The sequence below is a fragment of the Cryptomeria japonica genome, chromosome 9, assembly GCF_030272615.1.
Source record: "Cryptomeria japonica chromosome 9, Sugi_1.0, whole genome shotgun sequence".
NCBI classification, from domain to species: Eukaryota; Viridiplantae; Streptophyta; class Pinopsida; order Cupressales; family Cupressaceae; genus Cryptomeria; species Cryptomeria japonica.
This window is the reverse complement of record NC_081413.1, coordinates 143,838,795-143,864,233: the sequence shown is the minus strand read 5'-3', so window position 1 is coordinate 143,864,233 and position 25,439 is coordinate 143,838,795. Positions and strand designations below refer to the sequence as shown.

Here is a 25,439-nt window from a genome sequence, read left to right as displayed (position 1 = left end):
CCCATTTAAGACTTACCATAATTTAATACTGAGACATCAATTTCAAATTAAAGTTAGAATGATAATATATTAATAAACATAAAATTATTAAAAAAAAACACATTTCATTAAAATATTGAATTTAAAAGAGTAGTACTTATCTTGGCACTCTCCCAAGCAAAATTCTTCAGCATGTTGTTGACTCCTCTTAAACATTTGTTAATCCCTTTGGCTCAAATCACAAACAAAAATTCCCAGATTCCTTGTAAAAGCTTAAGTGGTGTTGAAATTGAAAATACAAACAATATCTCCAAATATTACAAGTGGGCCCCATTCCCTAGAGTGGAGCTGCTGCTAAAACACACAACAAAAGTTGTAAAATCTTCCACCTTTTCTACAAATACTATTGGAAGATTCTTTTATTATAATATTCTGAATAATTATTGGGTGGGCCCACAAAGCACTTTGGCAAGCTCCTTCTAATATTAATTAACTTAAATTTCTGTTGAAGTCTTTTTCCTTAAATTCTGATTTCTTTGTTAGATCAGAGGCCTCCCACGTGGTATTTCTTCCTTCATAATAAGATATGGTGTTCTCCCAGACTGCTGACTTTGTTCCTTATGCAATTGATAGTATGCCCAAGGTAATTGCTCATAAGGAGCGATCCAAAATGGATCACTAATAAGAGACAAACTTCCCACGATCTATATGTATATATTCACGTATACAATATATTATTGACTTGTTGATGTCCTCCCGTATTATTGCTAACTAATCGTGCAATTTACCTAACATTGTTCCTGTTTGATTAATTCTCTTATCATGTGTCCAAAACCATGTAATTGGTGGTGGCAAACCTCCCAAGATATAGGCGGATTATGGGGTCCTTGAACGTTTGGGTCTCAGATAGAATAATTTCCGTAAAGAATCCCTTTTTTCTTTTTATATCCTTTTGGACGAATCACAAACCTCTCTAATACCTTTTGAGTGGGCATGATGTGAGAAGTTGTGTCTTAACATCATTGCACCTGATTGTTGAATCGTGCCTTTCTCTATTAACTAATATTGTTTGCTTAACTAATGGTTGATCATGATGATCCCTCTCTGGACATTGATAGCCAATATCCTGCATTTGTTCGATCTATGGTATTTTCTTTAGACAGCGATAGACAACCCCTTGTCTGGCGGTGCTTCCTCATGGTGCGATAACCATCTTTGCTAAAGATTCGATTAATCTTCCCTTCGAGGTGTTAATTATCTCTCTATAATAATATTGACTATTGAATGATAACCAATGGCTAATAGTCGGTTTTGCACCAGCTTGGATATTGTTCTTTTCATCGCAATGGATTCGTGCCTTAGCCGAGTATCATCATATTCAATCTTTGAAGTATTGTTATCACTCTCGACCTATGTTAGTCATTGTCCATTAATTCCTAATGGATTTTGCTATTGATCCATCTCCCACCGAAGCTTGGTTCAATTTTCTTCCTTATCGATAGTTATTGTGGTTCTATGATATATTCCAATCACTATCTCATTCATTTTAAGTCGCATAATGAATATTATATTTTATTATTATTATTTATTTATATTATTATATAAAAATATATATATATATGTTTATTTATTTTAATTTCAATTTTATCATTATTATTTATCATTAAATTGTGTTTTAAAGTGGGGACATTACAAAGTTAACCAAGATTCATATGTTCCATGGTCTTCCTACAATATAGAATGAACAACATGAATGTGAAGGTTGTCAGTTGGGAACGTTACATTAAAATAAAACAATAATAATAAATAATAATCATAACAAATAATAAATATTAATAATCATATATTAAAGGAAAATTGTGAAGTCTCATAAATGAGACGATTTTCCAATATTATTAAGTGTTAATTAACAAATGTTTTAATTATCATCTTTATTTAATCCCATGTCCAAAGAGGGGTTATGACACTACCGATCGAGGATGCCACCTGGGAAGGTGAGCAAATTCTGGAGCATCCAAGTTTGCAATTGCTTGAGGGCAAGCAATTCTTGGCCTGGGAGGATTGTGATATCCCTGATATAATTAAATAATAAAATTAAAATACTTTATTGTATGGCCCCAAATTTAATAATAAATCTTTCGGGCCTTTTATTTAATTAGTCAAGTTTTATTTTGGTCGTGTCGGCCCATTTGTAACCCTTCGGGAAATTTCCCGGAGCCTATATTTATGGCCGAGTTAGTCATTGTTGTAGGTATGCGAATTTGGTAATTTCTTTGTATGTGCGAATTCCAGTTGGAGTTCAACTTGTCTGCCATTTCGAAGGTGAGAGATCCTCCCTACTTGGCATCCGCAGTTTCGGTGGGAGTTTCTCCTCACCCTATTCTGCTTCTGTTCGGAGTTTGTATAATCTGTTGTGCAATCATTATCAATATAATTTCTCTTTGCATGTGCAAATCTTTCTTCTGGTAAGTACGAACCTTCAACTAAGTCTCTTGTGTCTGGAATATTAATAATTCATTTCATTTCATTTCTCTGTGCAACACCGAACTGTCTAAACGTCTGGAGGGCTCAAGGGCAAAACTCGGTGGATATGCACTCACCGTACGGCCACTACCGTATGCCTCGTCGTACGACCATACCACGCACTCACTGTGCAGCTACTACCATTCGACCATACCACCGTACGGTCAAGATCATTGATCCACGCTCACCGCACACCGACTTCCTGAGGGGAGTGTTTCGTACGGTCACCACTGTACATTCTAAGGAGCCATACAAATTACATTGTATGCCGACTGCTGAGGGAAGTGTACGTATGATCACCACCGTACGTGGAGCAGTTGAAGAGGATCGTACTGCTTACGAAACCTTACAAAATGAAGATTGCTAATCATAGTCAACAAAACAGCCATGGTATGGTCCTGTCTCTTTCATATTGACATGATAGTATGCCTTGAAAAATAAGAAAAATAAATCTAATTTAGTCATGTCTAAGTCCTTCAACATCTGAAAATATTTAACATTCTTAAGCTGATATAAACTGTAGCCTTAAGAACTGCTGGAAATAGTACTGTTATTTTAATTGTAGGGAAAGGCATTATTCTTTAGGCTCAATATGCTATTGAAAACAACTGTCTCTTGTGATTATCAGATTTATAGGTTAATAAAAAAAATTCATACCATATGAACCTTAATAATGGAGAAAAACATAAGATTTCAGGACTTGTTATGACAGACTATAGAATTGGTCTTAAGTGTCACACCTTGAAAATAATGGCTGTCAAATGTGTTCACATAATGCATCACTGTGCTCTTAGCTAATCACAAATTTCTTTCCAAAAACAGAAATTTGAAACTAACAGTCGTAACTATAGTGTCATGTTAGTGCAGGCATAGTTGAACTACTCGCCAAAAGCAAAAACTCACCAAAGCTTGGAAAAAAACTCGGCGAAAACTCAAGAACTTAAATTTTTTCTTTAATTTGATTAGGAATGCATTTTTTTGCAAAAAAATATGAGGAGATGCATCCAATGAGTCAATAAATGAGTACATAAAAGAAACAAGCTGGGTCAAGATATATTTGATTGATTTAAATGCAAATTGGGTACCAAATGGCATCCTTGTAATGTCCCCTTCTCGTTGATGTCCTTCCAGTGGTCCATTGGCCTATTCCTGAGACCCGTAGGCTATGTGGAATGAAGAATGAGGGTCAAACATTTGATGAGGCGAGAACTTACTATTTTTAGTAAGTCAGGGGTTGGCCGTTTTGGTGATACTGTCTTACTGAGCACTCCATGCTCTGTCACTAGGTGCGAAGATCATGCGTTTCGGAGCAGTAGTTCATGACTTACTATTTTTAGTAAGTGGCAGTATGGCATATTTCTATTTTTGGCAGTATACAGGGTCCTGATCCTGCAACAGTTCAATGGTCTTCCTTGCTTAGCTTCATCCTGGTTTTGGCAATAATGAGTATTGGAGTCATAAGTGATATAATTAAATATTATTTCCTTATCCTAAGGTTTAATATTTAATTAATTTGATTATTTTTACTACTGATTAATGACTATGGAAATTGCACATAATGTCTCCTAAGTGCTAGGTGAATTATTATGTCTGGAAAGGGACGCCATTTTATAATGGGAGATATTATTTTATTCACCAAAAATAATTGCTAAGTCAAAATCGTGGTCTTGTGCTTGGCGTGATTTTTGACTTATGGTAAGGGCGCCATCCTTGGGTCCACTTGGTAAATGAAATGCAAATGGGAAAGTGGAATTTGGGTGCATTTGCATTTGGATTTGGTGGAGTTAGACGTTATAAATAAGAGCCTTGGGCTCCCATTTTGGTTATCTTCTAAATTTGCATCGTTATGTTGCCAAATTGGCGATTGAAAAATCTGAGCTTCGAAGTGTGGCTTCCTAGCTAAGTCTCAGTTTCGTACTTGCAAGACAGTACCTAGCTGTGTCCTTGTATTTCCGGTGCTGTTGGTTTGTGAGTTGCAGATTGTGGAGTGTTTTGTGTGGGATTGGAGTGTTTTCTGGTTGCTGGTCGTGGAGCTGCTGAAACAATAATTTGCTCATACCTCTTGGCCAGGCGATTCCATCATTCTGGGTACCGGCTCATCCATCTTTCCTGCCACTGGCAATGCATCTTGTAATTTTTTAGCACCTTATGTTGAATGTGGAATTTTATAATGCAAATCGAAATTCCCTGGTTAGGCGTTGGGTTTAGGGAGTGCATTGGGATGCATGCAAAATAAATATGAGTGTTTTGATAGCTTCCTTTGGGTTTGTTTTCATTGTGGCTGGCGTAGTATTGGTTTATAACTGATTTGGGGTGAATTGGGTGAGTAATGAGAGAGTTACGAGTGTTTTAGTGAATCCATAGGCTGTTGGTTTTGCATTTCCAGCCTGCAGATTTTGATGTTAGCAGAATTTCATGCTTATTATTTGGATGTTTAGCATTACTCTTCTTCTCTCACAATACTACTAATCAATTCTGGCTTGTAAACTCTCATCCCGCTGAAAAGTGGAAGATGTTGGGTTGCCGCCTATTTCAATTGAATTGTAATTCAGTCCTCCCGTTGCATAAGCGGTCGAGTGATGATTGATTGTAATGGTCCTCGTGCTGCATAAGTGGTTGAGTTGAGTTTGTTTGTAATTTCAGTCCTCTCGCTGAAATATCGCGGTCGAGTGATTTGTGTCTTTGTGTGTTTCTCTTGGTTGGTTCACCGCCATGTTTCTTGCTTTGCCGCTGGATAAGTGGAAGGGGATAGCTTGCCGCCCAGTATTGTATTTCACTTCATCTTTCAACAGATTTGAGATCTAACGATCCCCTATTCACCGTATGCTCTCACCTTCCCATATTGAGCACTTGGTGATCAGAAAGTGGAAGGGTTGCATTTTTCCAGCAAGCTTTGAGTTTATGCTTTCTAACCTTAACGGGTTATTTGTTTGTGGATGATTATTATTGGTCTAAAAAAAATAAAAAATATTTGGGATATTACAATCGTCATTTGGAATGTTGATGGTTGATAGTCTGAAACAAAATGAAGTAGCAAATTGTTTTTGTAAAACTAAAAGTAAATAGTACATCAAAGCATTTTACATCTTCCTCTTCCCAGCTCTAGTGAAAACTAAGGGAGAGGTAGAACTAGAGAGTCTAGTCCTAGGAGTCAGATGTGGCTCCTCCACCTCACCAAAACAAGGTTGAGTGTAGCACCCCTTGTAGGGGGTCTGAGGATATGAGAGAGAGAGGTAGAGAGATAGGTCTAGATCTTGGAGGAGAGAGGAGAGAGTGAGATAGAGAGTTGTAGAGAGAGGGGATAGAGGAAGAGTGATAGGGAGATAGATAGGTCTAGAATTCGAGGTAGATAAAATGAGTGAGATAGAGAAAGTGAGAGAATGCTGATAGGAGCCTACCGATTACTGAAATTTGACTAGTCTGAAAATTTAAAAGATCTTCTAAAACCTAGAATTTGCATTATAACTCCTAGAGATCTGAAACCACTCTCAAATATCCTACAAATATATACATGATATATAACTTTAAGTGTAAGAACATATACTTAAATGATATATTTCATGTATATATTCTAATGAAGAGAATGAGATTGACTTGAAAAAAAGAAAATTTAGATAATTTTTTGATGTGTTTGGGCCTCTTTTTTTTATGCAGCCGATTTTTTTCCTAAGACTCACCGAGTAGAAAAACTTGCTAGTTTTTCAAGACTTGGCGAGTCTTCCATCTATGAGTGCAGGTAAGATAAGAGTCATGAAATTACATAAGTTTTGTCCAGTAAACACTTAGTCGTGTAATCATTTAAATTCTATTTAAAACATAAGAAATGAGATAAAATGCATGTCAAGATGAAACAGTGAAAAAATTAGTTTGATATCATCACCTAAAATGGCACAACGAAAATATTGTGAAAGGATAAATATATAGCCTTTGTCTTAATCATTACACATTTGCAATAAATGATTGTGTGAGGAAATCCACTATAAAAAACTATGTACAATAAGTGGACCCCAAGCATTTGCAAATGTGCATTTATGTAATCTTGTTGGTGGCTCTCATGAGCAACAAAAGGATTGGACTTGTTTGCAATTTGTCTGTTGACAACTCTGCAAGAAGGATAATAAAACAATAAATATGCCTAGGAAGAAAAGAAACCATATTAATGTGAATGAATGCACTTATAGTCACAATAAAAAAGTAGTAGGGAAAAGAGATCCTAGAATATAGAAGTAATGAAGCAATAGATTAGTCTCATCATAACTTGAGAGTAAACTCAAAATAAATAACCTCAAACAATATGATCTAACCAGAAGTACAAACAGCCATGTGAATGAAGACATGTCCACGGAAAAAAGAGCTAATGAAAAAGAATTGGTAACCAAGGCTAGAAATCAGTATTGTAGCTTGTTTGTAACAAAGATTAGAGAAAAAGAATCTACGTTGGATTCACAACCATGAAATAATCAATAGAGGATCTCATAATGTAAATAGAGGAATATTAGGGAAAAAGGATTCCAAGCTGAACAATAAAAATAACTATAACTATATGGAAATGTCAAACCATTTGTTTCTTACAAAATTTAACTATTGATAGCCTCAAAATTATGAATTCTATAGCTTAATTTTGATGCTTATTAAGACTTTGCATCATTTTTTATATTCTAAGATTTCATTTCATATGATTCTCTATATTGATATTCTTTAATAGCATTCTCTTTTCCAAATGTTTGTATAAAGCATTTAATGGAATTTCATCTTGTAAATATCATATATAGGGCCCAAAAAATTATTTTGAGTATTACTACAAATACTAAAGCATAGTGTGGTCATGGTGTTCAAGGCTTTAAGTTAATTCTTTCACTTTTATGTGTACACATACAAATATTTGCATGATTACACTTCTATTTTTGATACATATTGACTATCACGAAGATGAATTTTTAGGTAGTGTTTATGGTGGGAGACATATCATTTCTTCATGACACAAATGGATTAACATTTTCAAAGGAGAGGTATGGTATCCTAATGCACACTTGCATATGGAAGCGATCTTAAGTAGGATCTTTTATTGTGAACAAGGAAAATCGTTTTCTTTGATTCTCTTTTTGCCACATTTTGTATGTACAATTAAATTTGATAATACAAGATTTGAAGTTTTGTTTTTTGCATGTTTTGTTGGGTTTTACATAATTTCTAGATTATCTTGGTTGTCGTTTCTAGCCATACATTTTTCTCAAAGCAATTAAAATCTTCGATCAAATATAGCTTTTCTAATAAAAAATTATTTATTTTCCTTGGAACATGATGAGTTGAAGGATGTTACTCTCTTTAAATGTTGTATTTCTTTTGGTAGACGCATTTAAAGCATGTGCACAATAGTTTAAATAAGATTCAGGGGTGAATATAATTAGCAAAAAACCAATAATGATCAAAAGAACATGATTAGCAGGCAACCAATAATTCTATCAAATCAAAAAGTAAACAAAGTTCTATCCTTAAAGTGACAACTTCTAGGGTGGTTTTGTTCTTGCCTAAGTTATTGATTTGGGTTTGTGTATGTCTGTGGCAAACAAAAAATTGGATTGGGTTCATTTTTGGTTCGCCTATACAAAAAATTTAAAAATCATAAATATATAGATATATTTACCTAAGTACAAGCTATCTGCTAATGTGTTTTTTTAGGACACTTTGAACACAAAATAAAATACCAAGGTATTCTATCCTCTCTTGAACAAAGAAACCTCATATTCTATACAACATGATCAAATAAGATGACTCCAAAGTTTACAATGCGAACAATGCGACTTAATGCTCGGGATAGACTCAATGAATTTGATGTGATCTTGCTTGAATCACAAAGGGACTTACGTTTATGAACACCTAGAATGTGGAAACTAACTTATCTTTCTTGGAAAATAAAGGCAATAGAGATAAAGGGTATAGAGATCCTACACTAATTTTAAGAACAATGATGACAATGGATGATACTTAGATTGATAAATTCCCTCAAACCAAGTTTTGCTTTGCCATGATGACAACAACTACACAAACTTGATGCAACATTCTAAGGAAATGGAAGATTTTCACATTACGAATACTTCATCCAAATACCCAATGCTGATGTAACTTGAACAAGCATCCACAATCGAACTTACCACAATGATTAGAGTCAGGCTAACTTTACACTGTAGCTTACAATTAGCAAACCACGAAAAGAATGAACCAAGGAATTCATCACAATATCTTCATAAGCATCCACCATGATCAATGAACTTTAATTAACGTTGAGAAGTAACAAGGAACCATGCAAAATGTAGAAACACAACACATACCTCGACCATAACTTCAATGAAAGTATTGAATTAATTTCAACATACCTTGGCATCAATTTTAAGCTTCCTCCTACTCTACTCTACTTCTAACTATTTATTGCTTCTGCTACTAACTATTCACTATTGTCTATTGATCAACTATTGACCTTTACAAATGAGAAAGCTAAGCCTTTTATAGATATCTCATTACAATGAAGGGTTGGGATTGATTTGAAATCAATAGCCAAGATTACATTGAAAAATCTTGATTAGGGTTAGTTCCAACTAACTCCTTTTAACCAATGAGAAAATTACAATGTTTGGGACACACGTCCTTCCTTGAATGTGCACCAACAGGAATTGAGGTTAGGTATATTGCATGAACTTTAATGCAATGCCATGTGCACTTGCTCCATCCTTAAATGAGTCAGATTCAATGAATCTAGATGTATTGACATGGCACAACCCAAGTGGTTGTTGATGAGTAGGATGCCAATTCAACATATGCATCATGTAGATCATCACAAAGTGTTTGTAGTTGAGCAATATCTGTTAAGTTCTTTCAAAATTCTGTGATCAAAATAGAAGAGATGGAGATATTGACATATCTGGTTAGTTCATTATTGAAAATTCATCACCCTTCAATAATGTTCACAGAAGGCCCATGCAGTCATGGAGTCACACACATGACAAATAAAAAAGTTTACACACTAAACATCTTTAAATGTATTAGTATATCAAAATAAATGAGACTCTATCTCAAAATTAAATAACATTTTCAACCATACCAAGTTTATCTCTAAAGTGTTCAATCTTGATCCTGGAGAGAGGCTTGGTAAGAATGTCTGCAATCTGATCACTTGTACTAATATAATTCAGTCGGATCACATTCCTTTCCACCATCTCTCAAACACAGTGATAAGGAATCTCAATGTGTTTAGACCTGTCATGAAATATTGGATTCATTGAAAGCTTGATGCAACTTTGGTTGTCACAGTAGATGACAGTAGGATTTAAGGGATGACCAAACAGTCCTACAAGCAATTTCCGGAGCCATACAGCTTCTCTTGCTCCCATGGAGGCTGCAATGTATTCAGCTTCTGTAGAGCTCTGAGCAACTGAAGACTGTTATCTACATATCCAAGAGATCATTCCTGATCCTAAACTGAAGCAACATCCTGATGTGCTTTTCCTGTCAACTATGCTTCCAGCCCAATCAGAATCAGTGAATCCATGTAGGTCAAGTTCTATATGTTTATATTTCAAACCAAAACCAATAGTTCCTCGAAGATATCTCAGAATATGCTTTGCAGCAACAAGATGTATTTCCCTGGGTTCACACATGAACTGACTTAGTGCATTTACAGGATAACATATATCAGGTCTTGTGTTTACCAAATACATCAGAGATCCAATAATCTGTCTGTAGAGTGTAGGATCTATAAACTCTGATTCTGCAGTTGTTTCCTGTAGCTTGTGCAGATTTGTCTCCATAGGTGTGGTCATGGATCTACAATCCAACATTCTAAATCTCTTGAGTATATCAATGGTGTATTTTCCTTGATTAAGGATTATACCATCTGCTTGCTGTCAAACTTCCAATCCAAGGAAGTAGTGAAGAATTCCTAAATCTGTCATGTCAAACTCAGAGGCTAATTCTTTCTTCCATCGAGAAATACAATTATCCTCTCCTGTGATTAGTAGATCATCAACATAAAGAATAAGAATTAATAATTCACCATTGATTACCTTGTAGTAGAGATTTGGATCTGCTTCATTCTTGAAAAACCCTAATTCCAAGAGATAGTGATCAATTCTTTCATACCATGCTCTGGGGGTTTGTTTCAGTCCATAAAGAGCTTTATTTAATCTACAGACATGTGATTTAGCCTTATGAATCACAAAACCTTCAGGTTGCTCCAAATAAACTTCTTATACAATCTTACCATTCAGAAAAGTAGTCTTGACATCCATTTGATGGACTTTCCATCCTTTAGATGCTGCAATAGCCAAAACTGCTCGGACAGAAGTGTATCTGGCAACAGGAGCAAATGTCTCTTCATAGTCAATACCTTCTTTCTGTGAGAAACCTCTAGCAACAAACCTTGCTTTGTGCTTCTCAATGCTGCCATTTGCTGCATGTTTGATTTTGAGGAGCCATTTAGAAGATACAACAGATTTGCCTTTAGGCCTAGGCACAATATCCCAGACATCATTTTTCAGAATTGCTTGATACTCTTCTGACATAGCATCTTTCCAAACTTGATGCTTGAGCGCATCTCCAACACATGAAGGTTTTGCATCAATGATCTCACTCATCAAGGCAATATAACTGGAAAATAGGTTAGGTCTCTTACTTTCTCTGAAGGTCCCCTTTGGAGCAGCATAATTTTCAGCTTCTTGAAGCATCTTTTTAGCCCAAAGTGGTCTCTTCCTAGTTTCGGGATAATTTTCTTCTAAAGGTCAGCCTTGAACTTCATGCTCAGCATCTTCAGGGGGCTCCCTCTGAATCTCAGGGGTGGAATCCTTATCCAAGCTTGTAGGAGCATCTTGGTGTTCTAATTCATTAGAGCTTTTGGACCTCCTGAATGCTATGTCTTCCTCATCTCTACTTAGTTCAATTTGTCTTTGACCAGGTATGTATATTCTGTAGGCTTTAGAGGTTTCACTGTACCCAACAAATACTCCTTTCTTTCCAGAAGGTTCTAACTTTGACCTCTTTTCTTTGGGGACATGAATATAGACTGAACACCCAAAGATCCGGAAATGACTTATGTCAGGTTTGTTGCCAGTAAAGGCTTCTTCAGGGGTTTTATTGTCAAGAAGAGAATGAGGACATCTATTTTGAATGTACATAGTTGTCCTAGATTCTTTAGCCCAAAATGAGGTTTCTATATTTTGGTCAAACAACATAGCCCTAGCAGCTTCTACTATAGTCCTATTGTTTCTTTTAGCTACCCCATTTTGTTGTGGGTTATAAGGTACTGTTAACTCCCTCTTAATCCCAACATTTATACAATAATTTTTAAACATATCAGAAGTGTATTCCCCTCCATTGTCTGTTCTTAAGGTAATGATTTTCTTACCTGTCATATTTTCTGCAAGAGCTTTGAATTCTTTAAATTTAGAAAGGATTTCTTCAGACTCTTTGTACCTCAGAAAATATATCCAGGTCTTCCTAGAATAATCATCTGCAAATATTACATAATATAAAAGTCCCCCTAATGAGGGTACAGACATGGGTCCACATAAATCAGAATGAACTAATTCTAATACATTTTTGGATTTACTGTTGCTAGAATTAAAAGACCCTTTAGTATTCTTTCCCAAGGCACACCCTTTGCAGGCTCCTTCTTATTTTTCACTTAGCCTAGGTAATCGGATCACCATCTTCTCTATCTTAAGTAGGGGATGGAAATGAAGGTGCCCTAATCTTTTGTGCCAAAGTTCATTCGAATCTGGAGTCTCATGAATCAAGGCTAGAGGTGGAGTGGTGCAAAGTCTTTAGAGGCTCCCTTGTCTTACTCCAATGGTGTGGGCTTTCTTGATGGTGGAGTTCTTTGGCCAAGCAAGTACCTTTCCTTCCATAAAGGTTAATCTGTAACCCTTATCTTCAAATGCAGAAATTGAGACAAGGTTTCTCTTTATACCAGCTACAAATAGAACTCCAGTCAACTGCAGGGATATGCTGACTTTAGGTTGATATTGCAGGTTCCTATTCCTATAACTGGATAATTTGAGTCATCACCAATTGTTACTTCTTCATTTGAACTTTCCACAAGTGTATCTAGGTGTTCACAAAATCCAGTGATGTGTCGAGATGCTTCGCTGTGAATCACCCATGTGTTGAAACTGGAGGTGACTTGACTAGAGAGGGCTAAGTAGAAGACTAGCTTCTCAGAATTACTCCCTTTCTTAATTTCTGCCATTGAAGCTTGTTGTTTGATCCTGTCTGGACACTTCATTGCATAGTGCCCATATTGGTCACATCTGAAACATTGTACTTCAGAAATGTCTCTCTTCTTCTTTGAAGACCTCTTCCCATTTGAGCTATTGTCCCTCTTTCTCTTAAAGTTCTTCTTCTTTCCTTTCTTGTGGGAATTAGTGTTTAGAACTTGAATGTCTTCATTACCATTGTTTTGTTTTATTCCTCTTGTTACAAGCCGAGATTCCTCTTGAATGCAATCGGTTTTCAATCTATCAAACTTAGGAAATTTAGAACGAGCACTGATTCCTTGAATGAACGATTCCCATGAGGTAGGAAGTCCATTTAGGGCCATCATAGCAAGTTCTTTGTTGTCTACTAGATGTCCAATAGTGGATAGTTGATCCCTCAGCTCAATGATCCTCAAGAAATATGATGTAACTGTTTCTCCTTTATTCATCTTTATATGGTGTAGTTGATTCTTTAGGGTGAGAGCGTTGCTAGTGTTGTTGATTTCATAAATGTCAGCTAGTGCTTTGAACATCTTAAAGGCTGTCTCATATTTAGAAATAACTAGTACAATGTGGTCTCTTACTGAATTCACAATTATCTTAAGGGCCTTCTCATTGTCCTTGCTCCATTGAATTTTCTCTGTATCATCAGAGGGTTCAGGAATTTCACTTTTGACATGGGAGTCAATCTTATTTTCTTTCAAAATAAGCATGATCCTGAATTTCCAAGATACAAAATTTGACGCTCCATCTAATCTATCTTCAAACCTAACTCCGGTTGCCATTAGGATTATGGGAATGTGAGCTTAGTAAGAGCTTGGTGAAAGTTTATGAGATCTTTACAGAATTTTAATATGATCTTCCTTAACTTCGCTCTGATACCATGTTAAGTTCTTTCAAAATTCTGTCATCAAAATAGAAGAGATGGAGATATGATCTGAAAGTTGTATTTTATCTGCTATAGCGTGTTTTAAAGATGCACCACACTTATCAATTTTCGGTGTGTACATCCTCCTCAATGTAAGCATGCTATATAAGTGGATGAGGGGTTACGTAGTGAAGAGATATGTCTTCCCACGTGGGAAGACACATCTCTTCCCTACGTATCTCTCACCACAGTATATAAAGTAGTCACCATTTACTTATCCGATCGGAAAGAGTGCGACTTGTTTGAGAATCGCTTTGCCACCCGATACTATGAACGGTGTAACCGTTGGTCAAACACAATAAGTTAAGTTTTGTTTTATTTATCATTAGTTAACGTTAACATATTAGTATATGTAATCAAATTAATATATATATATCGGAAGCATGAAATAGTATGACCGACGTTACAAAATTAACAATATCTCTTGATACTCAACTTTATCGAATTGCTCAATGTGATAAAAGATGATGGGACATATTCCCAACCTATATCATCTAAGTGATGAAGTTAATTTTCTAACTCTGTTTTACTCTTCTAGAACTATCTCCACTTTTGCATTTCAATCTTCTAACTTGGGAATTTCGTCCTTGAATAACACCTCCTGTGTATGATGGTTGATCTTGACTTTCTGTAATGTCCCCATTTTTTGGAGAGAAATTAATTAATTAGCCTAATTAATTAAGTTTTGCAAATTATTGATACATTTTATGGATAGCTTGATTAATTATTTTAATTAATAATATTAAGTTAATTATTTATAACGTGATCGAATAAATTAAAAATTAAAGATGACTTTATATTTAATTAATTTAATAAAGTGACAATTTAAATATTATTTCATAAAGTCACTTCTAGAAGCTTCTGGATGTTGGGGTTAAAAAGTATTTAAGGAGATCAAGATGAAGCTTCAAAGTAGATATGGATTTCGGATTTGATGAACTGTCTGATGCTTTGCATTAGTTGAATCTCTGAGGACGCAAACCTTCAGCAGATTGATAGGAGGGCTGGACAAAACCCTAGTTGTTCTTCTTGGGAGTAGATTCGTGATGGAGTCTACATCAACACCAAATTTGTGAAGTCTTCTTTCGAAGACAAATTTGCAGAAAGAAAATATTCTTTGGTTGAGGGTTCGATTAAGGAAGTTTACTGAAGACAAGGTTTGATGCTAATGATCCTCACCGATTTGCTATAAGGGCTGGTTATATCTACCAAAAAGATATGAGTTATATTCTTAGACATTTTCAGACTTGTAACAGCTGGTGGTATACCCGGTTTTATCCATTAAGGTCTATAGATATATCGACTCCACCTTCCAGCTTGAGCGCTTTCCTTGGGGAAGAATACTGATGGGTTTGATGCTTAAGGAACCTCTTGGAGGCTGCTGATTATTAATAAATTGTCTGAAATATATGTCATAACAGGGGCAGCTAGGAGAAGATTCGAATTGGGCTAAGGAAGGTCTCTTTCCAGTGGCTATTGTTTGCAATTGAACAGTGAGAAGGGATTGGCGATTCAGCATATTGGAAGGGAGTTCAGTGGAGTTTTTCAGGCACATTATCAGGTCTGATAAAAGGTTCGACCTGACCAAGTAGCTCCACGATTTTGCTAATATCATGACTTTGGTGCTTCAATTTAATGGTTAGAAAGGAGCACTCTAATCCTAAGGAGGAGTCAATGGTTTTTGATGCTAGAGGGTTTGAAGCTGCTGCCATTAATAATTCTGAGAACTTCTAAGATGCAGGGGTGATTTTTGGGTGGATATCATTTGATTACAAGGACTGCATTGTTCTGATATTGCTTGCCTTTTCAGTTACTTTGTGGAATGATTCTATAAACAGGTTCTTATCACTGTATTCGATTGTCATTTTGAGTCAGTAATAATGTTGAAGATGGTTCGATCTGAGCATACATTCTAATCTGAGTTTGTATTAGAATTTGCATTAAAAAATAAATCAGTTTGGGAAGTCATAATTGTCGCATAGTTAATGAAATAAGTTGCAGGACTGATTTAGTATATTGATATCAGTTGTATGCCAAATGTTTGAAGAAATGTTCCTTGATTATTAAGGCACATTGGTCATTTGTAATACATATATGCATTGCAATTATCTAAGAGTCCCTTTTGCATTGAGTCATTTGATTGAAAATCACTTGCAAATACATTTGTATCGTTGTCAAATACAATAATTATCAGTCTGAAGTTTAATATCAGTCAAAGGCTGCATAACACGCAAGATCACACAGCTGTCCAAAACTGCATAACGCGCAGGTTATACAGTCTGAGTCCTAGATCAGCAGATTACCAGCTAAGTGTTTGACGATATTCCTTGCATTTTCAGTCATTAATGAGCAGGGGATATTTCACTTTCACAATGTCTTCCCTCAACTTGAGTAGCTTTCCTTGATCATGTTTGCATCCTTCCATCTTCATGTGTAACATTTCTCATCCTCATTGTACTGACAGCCCTTCTTGGATTTCCGAAGGAAATTGAAGATTCTTAAATTTCTTCATCTTCATCGCCGATGCTTGTTAGGTGATCTCCATGTAGTGGTTGTATCCTTGAAGTTTTCATGTTGTGATGTAAATCTCCTGTCATTTCCCTTGAAGTCTTGAGCTTGTCTTCCATTTCTATGATTTCCTTTACAAAACCTTGCTGAGTCCATCCACCTTGCCTTGAACGAGTTGATCTTGTTCTCTGCACTTACATCTTCCTGTCTTCATTTTAGAAGTCCAAAACTTCATAAATACTGAATTAAGACATTATGAAATGAAGGAGAATGCTTGTACTTTTTAGAACCCTCAAGTGTGATATAGGGTTTTTAGATCTGGAAATTTAGTCTATAGGTCTGCTCTTCCCAAATTCGTACTTGATTTCTAATCTTGATTGCCTTATCTCTGCCTGCTGCTAATTTGCACTCTTAAATCCTTCAACCTGCACATTGAACTTCGAAGGCTTCCCCATTCACCAGTCCTGAATTTGTCTCCAACTCATCTTAATATTGCTGGTAATTATCTGACCTTTGGTAAATTCAAATTCTCCTTATTTAAATTCAAACCTCTCTTGGTAAAACTCAGACTTCCTTTTGAATTTTGCACTTGCTTCTCATGATGAATCTGCACCTATTAATACAAATTTACGTCTTCTTGATGAAATTCAGATTTTTCCATCTTATGAATTCAGACCTCTTTATAAATTCGCACGCCTTCTCATAGAATTTGGACTTGCTCTTTTTGATTTGCTTTGGAATGAAATGAGATTTCATTATCTTCTTATATGAAAACCTTGTTTGAAATTGTAACATTTTGATGCTAAGCCGACTTAGAGACTTATCTGATCAAAGATATTAGTTTTCCGCAATCCATATTAGTTCTTGTTATTGCTTCTGGATTAGATTGTGTGTTTATTTGATGAAAATAAACACACACAATCTAATCCAGAAGCAACAAGAAGGACTTATTTGATTTCAAATCAATATTTGGCTCACACTTTTGGACTTGTCTCCTTCCAACCGACTTAAGTCTCATATATTGGCGGATTTTGAGGAAACTCCCACAATTTTCTTCATACGATGGCGAACTGAGAAACAAGTTTGTTGATCCATCTGAATGGCAGACTTCTACCAAGTTTTACATTTTAAAACTTCAATGTCGGACTTTGGGAAAGCTCCACAATTTTGTGTTGTCGGACTTTATAGGAGATTACATGGATTTCACACTCTCCACCCAAAGTGGCGGAGTTTGATGAGGATCAACACTTTTCACACCAACAAGTGGTATGTTTGAAGCTGATCAACATTTTGCAATGTTCAGACATTGTTGAAGTTCCCCACTTTCCCGATCGGAGTTTACATAAGTTTTACATTTTGTAATGTCCCCTTTCTAGGCGACAAGAGATGAGCTGAAGTGTCCCCCTTAGTTTTTTTCAATTTTCAACACAACGTTCAGCACCCGTTAAGGTTAGGATAATCAAAAACTTGTGCTGAAAAGAAATTGTGAAAGTAAAGCAATCACTCAACCACTTGTTCAGCGGAAGGACTGAATCAAGCAAATGACAATCACTCAACCACTTTTCAGTGGGAGGACTAGAAATATCAAAACTATCTGGTTAGGGATTCTTCTTCCACTTTGAGTACACTTTCTAGTCACCTGATAAGTTGGGTTGAATCTTCCGGAGCTTCTAGGTGTCGATTGAGTCTTTATCTCTGAAATGTTCAGGAACATTTATTCAAGGTGGCGCTAGATGTTGTGACCCTTTCACACATCGCCCCATTGCAAATGGGAACCCCTGCTTTTTGCTTTCTAGGGTTTTTTTTTTTGGTCTTTTAGGGTTTTGTTTGTTAGCCTTTAACTTTTGAGTGTCGCCAAGGGGATCACCTGGATAGCAGGTCCTGCTTGAGGGATGTCCTGATCCTGAAATTTGGCTAAGTCTGGAATGTCCTGATCCTGAAATTTGGCTAAGTCTGGAATGTCTTGATCCTGAAATTTGACTAAGTCTGGAAACTGAAAAACCTCCAAAAACTAGATTTTGCAATATAACTCCTGGAGGTCTGAAACCACTCTCAAACATCCTGAAAGTATATATGGAATATAACTTAAAGTATAAGAAATGTTATATTCCATAAAATTATCCTGATGGAGAGTTCAAAAAGTCAAATTTCGCTCCTGACCCTTCCTGAGGGTCCAAAGCGAATTTCGCTCCTGACCCTCTCAAGAGGTCCAAAGCGAATCTCGCCCCTGACCCTTCTAGAGGGTCCAAGGCGAAAATCAACCTAGGACTCATTTCTTGCCTTATTTGACCAAATTTTGATTTGCAAAGCATTTTGTTTGGACTTTGGAATTGATTGAAAACCTTGAAGAAAATGATGAATTTTGGCCAAGATTAGGAATTTCGCTCCTGACCCTTGTTGAAGGCCCAGGGCGAAATTTTGAATAGCTCTCATCATGCAATGAAAAAAGTCAAGTTTTGGACATAGATGAAACAAGGACATCTCTCTTTACCCAGCTGAGAAAGTGTCAGTTTGAAAAAGTGAAGGATTTTTGCCTAAAACCAAAATTTCGCTCCTGACCCTTGCTAAGGGTCCAGGGCGAAAATCTTAGTAGAGGGCATTTCTTGCCTTGTTTGGTCAAATTGAGGTGATTTTGAGTTTAAAAAAGGAAGAACCAAGCCTAGAAAAGGAAATTCGCTCCTGACCCTTGCTGAAGGTCCAGGGCAAAAATCCTAAAACCTATCTTTTCCTCCAAAATTTGAGCAAGGCCAAGCTTAGACATGGGTGTGAAATGACATTTGAATTGCCTTGAAGTTGGGTTGGATGGCTAAAGATGCAAATTGTGATACCCAAAGGGAAATTCGCTCCTGACCCTTGGAGAGGGTCCAGGGCGAAAAATTCAAATCCTCCTATTTTCCTTGCATTTCAAGATTGGATTTTTGTTTTTATGACTTGGATGGGAGAAAGACATGTGTCCAATTAATACAATTATTTCATTGGTCAGAATTGAGTTTGTTGTAACAAACCCTAATTAGGGTTTTCATTGTAGAATCTTGGCCATTGATCTCAAATTGATCTTAGCCATTGAATTGTATTAAGGGCACTATATAAACCCCGGCTCTTCAATAGAATAGAAAATAGAAGATAGATAGTCATTAGTAGTTAGAAGGTGATTAGTCAGTTGACAGAATAGCAATTAGAGTAGAATAGGAGGAGAAGGCAAGAAATTGTTGCCATTGATTGTAAACAAACTCCATTTTCATTGAAGTAATGGTGAAGTGTGTCGTTTCTTGCAATATGCATGGTTTCTTGTTGAATCTTGAATTCTAGATGGTAGATGATTAGATCGAATGAAGGAAATTGTTGAATGCACCTGTGTGGAATCCGTTTAATCCATACCACTAGCCTCTTGCTGATGGTAAGTGCGCCTTGCATGGTCAACTGGAATAAAATGAGCTTAATCTTAAGTCGTTACACATCCATTGTTCATGCATTATCTTGAATGGTGATCATTGTCAGATGGTGTACGATTTGAACATATTGGAAGCATCCCTTAGAAGATCGCACTGAGTTGGTGTTGAATTGTTCAGCTTGATGGTGAGACCTAGCCAGTAGGAATCCACCTAGTCATTCATCCATCTTCTCGCATTCTAGGTAGTAGAGTAGACTTCCTGAACCTTGCATCGTTTGCCATTTGTTTGTCTTCTAGTCAGTTAGTAGGACTTGTGATTCCAGCAAATCAGACGTTTAGTCATCAAGTGTAAGTCCCCTTGTGATTCCAGCAAATCACATCATACCACAGAGAGCTTATCCACACGTAGAGATCCTACAGCAAAGAACCTTGAAGTCATCCCGATTGAACCTTGAAGTCATCCCGATTGATCCTTTTCGCGACATCTTCAGCATTCGGAGGCTTTATTCAAGAGAGGATAAGGTACCCTTTAGGTATTTTATTCTGTGTTTGGTCGTGTACAAAATACACGTCAACAGGAACCAAAACCAATTCTCCCTCCTCATCAAGCGGAGGCAACTTAGCTGAAGCAACAACGTTATGTCCCAGAGCCTTCTTAAGGCGAGACACATGAAATACATTATGGATGCTACTGCTTGCTGACAATTCCAACTCGTAAGCCACTTCTCCAACCCTTCTGCTGACTCTGAAAGGTCCATAGAATCGTGGCTTCAACTTCTCACCCCCACTCTTCTTGAGAGTAGACTGTCTGTAGGGCTGGAGCCTCAGATAAACCATGTCGCCCACCTCAAAGGTGCGCTCAATTCACTGCTGATCAGCATACAACTTCTGCTGATTCTGTGCATGCTGGAGATTGTCCCTCGAAATCCTCAGAATATCTTGACTCTGCTGCATCATATCCTTTGCCTGAGGGGTTCTGCTATCGCCAAATACCAAATCTGCGAAGCTAGGAGCTTCATAACCATATAGTACCATGAATGGTGACATCTGGATGGACATGTGATAGGAGGAATTGTAACAATATTCCCCTAGGTGAAGCCATCTTACCCAAGTATTCTGCTGCTCCGAGACATAGTTTCTAAGATAACCTTCCAACCACTTATTCACTATCTCGGTCTACCCATCAGTTTGAGGGTGATAACGGTGCTTGGAGTGAGCACAGTACCACACAATCTGAAAATCTCCTGCCAAAAAGCACTTAGGAACCTGCTGTCCCTGTCACTCACAATGTTCTTCGGTAAACTATGTAATTTGAACACTTCCCGGAAGAACACTTCAGCAACTTGTGCTGCTGTAAAAGAGCTGGTGATGGCAAAGAAATGAGCAAACTTTGTAAGTCTGTCCACCACCACATAGATACTATCTTTCCCTTGAGCCCGAGGCAACCTCGTGATGAAATCCATGGAAATACTTTCCCATTTTTGACCGGGAATAGGCAAGGGTTGTAACAAACCAGCTGGTAGAGTGTGCTCATCTTTGTTCCTCTGACATGTATGACACTCCTTAATGTACTTCAAAACATCATTTTTCAGTCCCTTCCAAGAGAATCTCTCCCGGATCTGCCTGTATGTTTTGAAATAACCTTGGTGACCAGCAAGGGGGATGCCATGGTAGGTCTTCAAAATCTTCTCTTTTAACTTAGATTCAGCTACTATGAAGATTCTTCCCTTGTACAGTATCAATCCCTCAACCAATTTGTACCTTTCATCATGAAAAGTACCTTCTATAAGGCTGGTTGCAAACTGATTTTTGGCACACAATCAGCAAGCAACAACTCTCTCCAATCAGCAGTAAGCTCGCAAAGTGAGCTTAAATGGGGTCTTCTAGATAAGGCATCTGCCACAACATTGTTTTTACCCTTAACATACTCAATATCGAAATCGTAAGCCTGTAGCTTACTCACTCATTTCTGCTGTCTCTCATTCAGATCCTTCTGATGCATGAAGTGTTTAAGACTATTGTGATCAGTCTTAACAATGAATTTACTCCCTACCAGATACTGTTTGAACTTTGCAAGGGCATGCATTATAGCAAACATTTCCTTGTCATAAATGGAATACAGTCTCTCTGGACCTCTCAATTTTCTGCTCTCAAAGACTATAGGGTGCTTTTCCTGCATGAGGACCACACCAACACCTTCCCCAGATGCATCACACTGTAGTTCAAATGGCTTGGTGAAATTAGGCAATGCTAAAACAGGGCAGGAACTCATGATCCCTTTAAACTGCTCAAATGTTGTCTGTGGCTTGTTGGACCATTCAAAAGTTCCTTTCTTTGTGAGATTTGTAAGGGGGGTAGCCAACTGAGAATACCCCTTCACGAACCTCCGATAGAATCCACACAATCCCAAAAATCCCCTCAAATGTGTTATGTTTTCGGGAGTAGGCCAATGAAGGATGGCTCTAATCTTTTTGGGATCCACCTTCACACCACCCGCACTGATAATGTGACCGAGGTAGAGCAACTCTTCCATCCCAAACTCACATTTGGACTCCTTGGCAAACAGGGACTCAGATTCTAATATGCCCAACACTTCATCCAATTGCGGTAAATGTTCTTTCCAAGATTTGCTGAATATTTGGATGTCATCAAAAAATATCAAAACGAACTTCCTTAATTGTTCTTGGAAGATTCTGTTCATGCATGACTGGAATGTAGCAGGAGCATTAGTCAAACCAAAAGGCATGACTAGGAACTCAAAATGCCCAAAGTGGCATCTGAAAGCAGTCTTCTCCACATCTGAAGCTCTCATTCTGATCTGATGGTACCCCGATTCGAGGTCAATCTTGGAAAAGAACATTGCCCCATGTAGCTCGTCAATGAGCTCATCAATTCTCGGAATAGGATACCGACTCTAGATGGTTTTCTGATTCAGGGCTCTGTAATCCACACACATGCGCATGGTCCCATCCTTCTTTCTCACCAAAACAACAGCCGAAGCAAAGGGGCTTTTGCTAGGCCGTATGTAACCCATGTCAAGCAATTCCTGAATTGCTTTCTCAATCTCATCCTTTTGCTTCTTACGATATCGGTAAGGAGTAGTCATGACTAGCTTAGCTCCTTCTTCAAGCTCAATAATGTGTTCGGCACCTCTTTCAGGGGGCCTGCCAGGAGGGGGATTTTCGAACACCTTGCTTCTCTTAGTTATCAAAGCTTGAATGTCTTTAGGATAATTTTTGTGCTCTTGTTGTGGTTCTGAAGGCATTACCATGATCTTGCTTCCATCCTTGACCATTGCTGAAATATTTGAGGAATAGCTGCCCTTATCCACCAATGGATTGGAAGTCATTATCAAACACTCCGCTGCCCACTCCACTTGATTATGGCGGATCAGCCTTTCCATTCTTTTCAAGGATACAACTTTAAGTCCCCCATGCGACATTCCTCTCAAAACTACCTTCTTTCCTTCAGACATGAATTTCAGCTCCATGGTTTGTAGGTTTAGTGTGATCTCACCAAGAGATCTCAGCCATTGAATCTCGAGGACTGCATCATCAGTCCCTCCAATACTCACCACAAAGAAATCATCTCTGATTTCATGATTTCCCAACTTTAGAGACATGTTGGAAATCATTCGATTATAGGATATAGTGGAGCCATCTGCTACCATGACTTTGAAGCCCTCAACTTCCTCTGCCACTAGTCCCTTTTTTGCAACAATCCTTTCGTCAATGAAGTTGTGTGTGTGTCAATGAGAGCTATGACACGATGCTCTCCAATCACACCCCGAACTCTAAAGGATTCATTTTTGTGAATGCTCGAGAGTTGAGCAACCACTCCTCTATCTTCTGACCCAAATTCAGGCCCTTCAGGAGCCTCTTCATACTCGATGTCCTGAACTTTAGTTTGCTGTTTTGAAATTTCAGAATCTGATCCATCTGCTGAATAGCACTCCATCTGATGCAAATTCCCTTTTCCATGGCACCTATGTCCGGGAACCCAAGGTTCTCTGCAAGAATAACAAAGATTCTTTCTTCGGAGCTCTTGACGGAGCTCATCATCCATACGCGGAGGGAACCTCTTGGTCTGATTCGTGAACTTCTTCTTGTCCTTTCTGAAAGGGAAAGGCTTGGACTCAATTTTACTATTTGGGCAGTCAACTCCATACTTCTAGATTTTTTTATAGCTTCTGCCAGGGTGGGCGGATCGAGAGCTTTGACCCATCCTCTCAAAGGTTCTTCAAGTCCTTCAGTGAAAAGGACAACCAACCGCTTCTCTAAGATGCTACTCACCATGACTGACAGGTTTTGGAATTCAGTCACGTAAGTATCCAATGAACCTTGCTGCCTGAGTTGTGCAAGTTCTCTGAACTTCACCTCTGGATCCTTGGTGTCAAATCTCTCAATCAGCTTGTTGGTGAAATCAGCATAGGTGGTGATTAAGTTGTGACCAACCTATGGTACCACGATTTGTGGGCCACTCCATCCAAGTGCAAGGTAGCAAACTTGGTGGCATCCTCCTCCGGCATTGGCCTCAAGGATAAGTAATTGTCCAACTTTTGTACCCATACTCTAGCTGTACTCTTAGCACTTCCATCAAAGTGTGCTAAGATCACTCTTCCAAGAGCTTGCTGATAATCTCTTGGGGCAACAGACTTATAGTCATTCATCCTTCCTCTCTTCATTTTCTGATTCATAAACTGATCCAGAGTTAGGATATCTCGGATCTCACCAGGAAGAGAAGCATACTCCATGTAGCTGTTTCTTATTTCATCAGCTATGGGTATCTCTGTTTCAACCTGTTGTACTTCTCTTGGCAGAAATACAGGTTGTAAAGGCCTTGGGGCTGAACTTCCATGGTTACTCCCATTGTTACTCCCATTTCCATTGCCTACAGGAGCGTTAGAAGTGCTGGCTTCTGGTCCATTGTTGGGCTGATTAGGGACCCCAACAACATTCTGGTTGAGCTTTGCCAGCAGTAAAGACATCATGTCCATCATGGCATTGAATTGCCTCTCTGCCTTCTTGTCGGGTGCCTCATTTGTTTCTGTAGCCATTGAATCCACTGAATCTTCGGTATCTAGATCCTTTCCTCTGTTTCTCAGTACTTCTGAAAATGTGTCCCCTTCGGGCACTATAGGAATCTGAAACTGCTGTCTCTTCTACTCTCTATTGTAGTATCTGACGTCACTGTCACTCATGGAGACTTCTGAACCCATTGACTCTCACAGGCTGGCAGGAAGACCAGCTCTGATACCACTGTAATATCCCAGTAATTTTTTTTTTAATTTTTAACAATAAGTGACACAAGCAATCACCACAACCCGTTAAGGTTAGATAAATAAACCGAACTACTGAAAGGGAACCCTTCCACCTTTTTTTCACCGAGAGCCCAGTCTGGGAGGGTGAGAGCATACGGTGTTCCGGGGATCGTTAGCAACAATAATCAAATTGAAATTACAATGCCTGGGCGGCAAGCCAGCCCCTTCTGCTTATCCAGCAGGACAAAAACCAAACTCTTGGCAATAAACTGACCAAGGGAAAATGACAAGAAACTGAAATTCAATCACTCTATCGCGTGTTTCAGCGGGAGGACATTACATTAAGCTATCACTCTACCGCATATTTCAGCGGGAGGACCATTGTATTGAACTTATCACTCGACCACTTATTCAGTGGGAGGACTGAGTACAAAAATTGAATTACAAAACTTAGAAGGCGGCAAGCCAGCCTCTTCCACTTATGCAGTGGGGATTACAAATAAGAGCAGAAAGAAGGGATGATCAGTACTACTGAAAAAACCTTACAAAATAGAGATGAGATGCGAAGAGTAATTGCAGATTTCTACAACAAGACTATCATTTTCT

At 37.8% G+C, this 25,439-nt stretch overlaps 1 protein-coding gene across 7 annotated transcripts in view; it reads left to right on the top strand.

The window, feature by feature from the left end:
* Positions 1 to 25,439, top strand: part of LOC131059381 (protein PHYLLO, chloroplastic) — a 342,343-nt gene that overhangs the window by 174,392 nt on the left and 142,512 nt on the right. For all 7 annotated transcript variants that reach the window (XM_057992608.2, XM_057992601.2, XM_057992594.2 and 4 more), the window contains one exon: positions 7,444 to 7,511. In XM_057992608.2, coding sequence (XP_057848591.2) covers positions 7,444 to 7,511 — 68 coding nt within the window. The remainder of the gene's footprint in view (positions 1 to 7,443; positions 7,512 to 25,439) is intronic.